The 5,908-nt window shown below is 36.6% G+C and overlaps 1 protein-coding gene across 1 annotated transcript; it reads left to right on the top strand.

Moving 5' to 3' along the window:
• Positions 1 to 207: 207 nt before the first annotated feature.
• LOC143539953 (histidine--tRNA ligase, chloroplastic/mitochondrial-like) lies at positions 208 to 4,652 on the top strand. The gene is made up of 11 exons (XM_077033136.1): positions 208 to 519; positions 610 to 705; positions 779 to 867; positions 938 to 1,067; positions 3,097 to 3,189; positions 3,284 to 3,358; positions 3,451 to 3,568; positions 3,663 to 3,805; positions 3,889 to 4,017; positions 4,099 to 4,262; positions 4,348 to 4,652. Exons 1-11 carry the CDS (start codon positions 208 to 210, stop codon positions 4,484 to 4,486), a joined length of 1,488 nt encoding a protein of 495 aa, XP_076889251.1. The 3' UTR covers positions 4,487 to 4,652.
• The last annotated feature ends 1,256 nt before the right edge of the window (positions 4,653 to 5,908 follow it).

Below are 5,908 nucleotides of genomic sequence, written 5' to 3'. Positions count from 1 at the left end.
TTAATTGTTTTTTCCTTCTTATGTGTTTTATAGAGATATGATTAAAAGTATTCAAGTTATATAAATATTTAAAATAATTAAACAAACATGAGTCAGGCTCGGTATGAAGTTCGAGTTGAGCTAGAGTATTATTCTCCCTATATCATGCGGGCACCTGACTAGTAACAATAGTAATAAAAAATCATCAGTAACCGTAAACAGTAGGCAATGGCTGGTGCAGCCCCATCGTTGCTTATCTTCCACCCCCGGTTCACCCGACTCGCCACCACTCTCCGCCCATTCACCTTAATCCACCACCACCACCACCAGCTCGCCCATAGTCAACGCCACTTCTCTTCCGTCACTCCTCATCATTTCAATGCCGCCGATATTACTCCTCGCGCCGGACGTACCAATTCAGTCGCCTCACCGCCTGCCGATTACGCCCAAAAGATAGACGTCAATCCTCCCAAAGGCACTCGTGATTTCCCGCCGGAAGAAATGCGCCTACGCAATTGGCTTTTTAACAATTTCAGAGAGGTTAGGGTTTGGGTTAGGGTTTATAATTAATAATAATAATGTTATTATACGGAAGTTGATTACTTTATAATTTAGTTTGTTAAATGTTAGGCTTCGGAATTGTTTGGATTTGAAGAGGTTGATTATCCGGTGTTGGAATCAGAAGCTTTATTTATCCGAAAAGCCGGAGAGGAAATAAGAGACCAGGTTTGATAGTATTTTCAGGTTTAGTAGAATCACATTTACAATCAATTGAAACAGATTTGTGTTCAACTTACAGCTTTACTGTTTTGAGGATAAAGGAAATCGGCGGGTGGCGTTGAGGCCCGAGCTTACGCCTTCTCTAGCGAGACTTGTTATACAGAAAGGGTATTCTTTTGTTTGATGTTTTGTGATTTTTTGTGTCGGAATTTTATTCGATATTTGTTTATATTTTCAGAAAATCTGTACCGCTTCCGATAAAATGGTTTGCGATTGGACAATGCTGGCGTTACGAGAGGATGACTAGGGGGCGGAGGCGTGAACACTACCAATGGAACATGGATATTATTGGTGTGCCTGATGTAACTGTATGTTGTTTCCACTTCATTTTTCCGCTTCATGTGTCTGTTTGCTACTTTGCTCTATGTATTATGTTAATGGGTGGGTTGGGTGACGAGCCAGAACGGGTTCGGGTCAAAACTATTTACGGGCAAAATAAGTTTGGGCCAAAACTGGATAGGGCAAAATGAGTTCAGGTCAAAACAAATCTAAAAGGTATTCATTTGGTTCAGGTCAGAATGATTTTTGACCAAATTGGACTTGGGCTGATATGAGCTGTATTAGGGAAAATATAATTTTTTGAATACAGGTTCATCCAATATATTTCTGTATGGCTGCTAGGTGACACATGCAGGTACCGCTAGGCCACTGCACGGTTCAAGGACCGGACTGTTATTGACTGAATCGAATCCAACCGAGACCCTTTTTTTGTAAATTGAAAGAAAACCAACGACCGGACCAGCTTTACACACTTTGGTTTCAGTCGGTCAACCTTCAAGTCGGACCGGGACTGATCGTTTGATATAGGCTGCTGGGGTGGGTTATATTCGTTGAATGCAATCATGGGCTACTATGTTTCATAATTAGTTTCTTTGCTGCAAACAGCTGTAGTCTTAAGAATCTTTGACGTAAATAGCCATTACCATTAATAGAGAATCATTCATTTAGAGTTCTGTTTATACAGCCAAGTAACCGAAACAAAAAGGACCTCAATTTGAGTCAATCTGAACTAGCCTAGGTGGTGGTGCCAGCGGTAACAAACGGACAGCAACATCCCGTTGGCGATAGCAGAGGCGGTGACGGGGTGATGGGGGCAGTGGTAGGCTGTGGCGATGGTGGTGAAAACAAAGGATACGATGGTGATGGCAGCGACTAAAGTAGTAAAGTGGTGTAGGCAATGACGGGGGTGGTGGCGGTGACTAAAGTAGTAGAGTGGTGTAGGCAATGGCGGAGGTGGTTTTTGTGGCCTCATCAGTGGAGGGGTCGATGTCGGTGTTGTCGTGCTGATGGTGACGGTGGAGGTTGACAAGTAGGTTGTGGGGACACACAATAGTCGTGTGGAGTTTTAACCCATTTATGCGGTTGTACCCGATTTAAGTTAAAATGCTCTGCTGGGGTTGGGTTGGGTTGAGCCACAGGTCAAAATGGGTTCGGGTCGTAATGGGCCTATTAAAACAGTCCTAATTCTAAAATGCTCTGCTGGGGTTGGGTTGGGCCACAGGTCAAAATGGATTCGGGTCGTAACGGGCCTATTAAAACAGGCCCAATTTGGTTAAGGTAAAAATGGGTTCTGGCCAAAACAGGTTTGGATCAAAACAGGTTCTAACTAAAAATAGTTCGGGTTAAAACGGGTTTTAACAAAATAGATTAGGTAGGTCAAAACGTGTTCTGTCTATAATAGGTTGGCTCACTCGATTTGTTTTATATGCGTGTGTATTTCAATAAGATTAGCAGCATCATAAAAATCAAAATTATCAAAAACAAATTTCATCAACACATTTAACAAAGTCAAAGCACCAAAAAAGAATGAATGGCACATGAGTAGACGAGGAAAACAAGAGTGATGAGATTAAGGTTATGATCGAGTGAAGAAAGAGAGACTGAGATGAAAGATCTGAAATCTGAATCAATGCTTCAAGAGTAGAAACCCTTTCTGACCCGTGGGATTTTTCTTTCCATGAATTTCAGCCAATGTCATCCCGTTGATAAACTATTAATGCCCAAAATAACCCATATTTACCAAAACTAGGTATAAGGGTTTGTTTTGCCTGGCTGACATAAATTGGAACAGCAATTGCTAGTAGCTATAAAAATCATGAGGGGTTGTTGTTGCTATTGCCTTTTTGTTCACTTCTATTGTTCTCATATACTCAAGTTTAACTTAGGTTTTATATAATGTGTCTCATACATGTTTAGAGAGGACCTAGAAGGCATTAGTGTGAGGCTGTTCTAGTAGGATATCTTATTCTTTTTCTCATTTAATAGTATTGTTAAATGCTCTTACTTATCGTTTGCTCTTCATATTAAATTAGCTTCAACTGTTTGTTGCTTTGATAGGGAGAAGCTGAGCTTATCTCATCTATTGTAACATTTTTCAAGCGAATTGGGATAACTGCTAAAGATGTTGGCTTCAAGATATCTAGCAGAAAGGTGTCAAATAGTCTTTACTTTTCACAATACTTGAACGTCTCAAAACATGCTGTAATTTTGACATATTTAAATACTTGTGTTTCTTTCACTACAGGTTTTACAGGAAGTGCTAAGTTTGTACTCTGTACCTGAAGCTTCGTTTGCCAAAGCTTGCATCATCATAGATAAGGTCAGTGATGCCCATGTATCAACAGTTAAATGCAAAATTAGATCCAATTTTGTATGTTTTTGTTTTTAAATGATTATTTTAATTGGAATAAGATGGGGAAAATACCCATGGAGGAGATCAAGAAAGAGCTGAAGTTGGTTGATTTATCAAATGATGCTATTGAAGATCTACTGCAAGTTCTTTCCATGAAGTCTTTAACAGAGTTGGAAGGTATTGTTTGCTGCTAACTAACTGGCAAGAAAGAAGTTACATCCTTGTGGAGCCTAAAATAATCAAAATGTGTTTGTTTTTCTGTTATTTGCAGAGAAACTTGGAGATGCAGGGGAAGCAGTTAGAGAACTGAAACAACTATTTTCTCTTGCTGAAAAGTTTGGTTATACAGAATGGATTCAGTTTGATGCTTCTGTTGTTCGGGGCCTAGCTTATTATACTGGAATTGTATTCGAGGTCAGATTTCTTTACTTCTATATATTCCAATTTCCAAAAAAGTATATATAAAATTGGCTCACATTGTTTCTTCTTATGTTTAGGGATTTGACAGAGAAGGTAAGCTGCGAGCCATTTGTGGTGGTGGACGTTATGATCATTTACTTTCTACTTTCGGTGGTGATGACATTCCCGCATGTGGTTTTGGATTTGGTGATGCTGTCATTATTGAGGTCAGTTAAACATTTTTTTTAACTCTATAAATGTATAAAAAGCTTTCTTTAATCTCAAGATATTGCTTAAAATATATGTAGCTGCTCAAGGAGAGACAACTTTTACCGGAAGTACCATTTGAAGTGGAGAATATTGTTTGTTCACTGGATCCTGATCTTCAAGGTGCAGCTGCAACTGTTGCTACAATTCTCAGAGGAAAGGGTCAGTGTGTTGATTTGGTTTTGGAAAACAAACCACTTAAATGGTAAGGGCAACCATTTATTGTATATTACTCAGTGCTTTGGTGGTATATCTCTTTGCATTTAGTTTGACATTTCTTTGTGTAATAGGGTGTTCAAGCGTGCAGCGCGAATAAATGCACAAAGATTGATACTTGTTGGAAGGTCTGAGTGGGAAAGAGGTATGGTTAATGTTAAGGTCCTCTCAACTGGGGAGCAACAAGAGGTTAATCTTGATGACCTGCAGTAATCAGTGACATGGAGATAATTTCATAGGTAGCTATTTTAGCCAATACATATTGTTTTTTGATCATCTTTTAACTCTTGATTACACCCGCTTTTTGAGATTCTAGTGTATCAATTCATTCTTTTGTAATGTAAACCCTGGTAGCATATTTTTACATGATACACTGGTTTGATGCAAATTAAGCAATGACTAGCTGACCGCCACTGTCATGCTATTATATGAAGTGATATTAATGTAGTACAATTTATATATGATTCTTTAATAAGAAAAGGTATATCATCTTCATCTGGGCTGTAAGTTCTCTAAAATAAATAAAAAACTCTACGAAAATATATTTTGCCTTCTTAGTTATGTGATGGGCCATATTGTAAGATCAGATTGTGGGCTTGATTAGGGGTGTTCAGATTCCGATTCGCATTCGAAACATTCGAAATTTGATTTGATTCGAATTCGATTATTAAGATTCGAATTCGGTTTTAAAAGATTCGAATTCGATTCGAAATTCGAATTCAAATTATATATATATATATATAATTATTTTTTTTATTTGTGTCAAATCCATAGATAATAAATATCCATTACAAATTATTAAACCCAATATTCCATATTACTGTCTCCTACCCTATACTAATATGGCTGTTATTTATTTCTCGTTTTGAATATTTTGAATTTTATACTATTTGTAGTTTAGTTTTGAATTTATTATCATGTGCTATTGCAGCTACGTTAAATTTATATTTTTCTTTTGCAATTATGATTATGGTTTTCGAATTTTGGCATAGGTAAACTTGAATTAGATTGTATTCATTCGAATTAAAATCGAATTTATTCGAATTCGATTCGAATTCGAGTTTCAAATACGAATTTGAATCGAATTTCGAATTGGGCATATAATACGAATACAAATACGAATCGAATAGTTCAACTTTTAATCGAATACAAATACCGGCAAAAAAACAATTATTTGGATTATTCGATTCGATTTAACTTGAAAATTCGTTATTCGATTCGATGAACACCCTAGGCTTTATTTCAGTTTTCAGAAATTACATTCACACTCTCTAGTCTACCATTTACTTATGAGCAACAAATTTATAGCCTCTTTGGTATGCCGTAATGAAATGATCGAGGGAATAGAATGAACAACGGAATGGAATGGACAAATCAATGAAATGAATCATTGCCATTTCATCATCTTGTTTGGTTACTACGTAGGAATGAAATGAATCATCACTTAATTATTATTTTTTTTATTAAATAGTAAACTATACACACATATATTTTTGTTCATTAATGGAACGGTAATAACATAATACGATATAATAATAAAAATATAATAATAATTGTAATTCAATAATAGTTATACTACAACAAAATAATAATAATAATAATAACAACAACAACAGAAATTATAAAATAATTTTT

This window comes from Bidens hawaiensis, unplaced genomic scaffold, assembly GCF_021521415.1.
Source record: "Bidens hawaiensis isolate Kalapana, Puna unplaced genomic scaffold, B.hawaiensis_p1.1 tig00012097_1, whole genome shotgun sequence".
NCBI classification, from domain to species: domain Eukaryota; kingdom Viridiplantae; phylum Streptophyta; class Magnoliopsida; order Asterales; family Asteraceae; genus Bidens; species Bidens hawaiensis.
This window is presented reverse-complemented; position numbering and strand designations above follow the sequence as displayed.

What these genes read in the sequence shown, in the direction of transcription:
- LOC143539953 (XM_077033136.1), top strand. Translation starts at nt 208, where the DNA reads ATGGCTGGTGCAGCCCCATCGTTGCTTATCTTCCACCCCCGGTTCACC. An exon ending in TCAAGATATCTAGCAGAAAG is followed by an intron (nt 3,190 to 3,283) that starts GTGTCAAATAGT and finishes CTTTCACTACAG; the next exon opens with GTTTTACAGGAAGTGCTAAG. An exon ending in CTTGCATCATCATAGATAAG is followed by an intron (nt 3,359 to 3,450) that starts GTCAGTGATGCC and finishes AATTGGAATAAG; the next exon opens with ATGGGGAAAATACCCATGGA.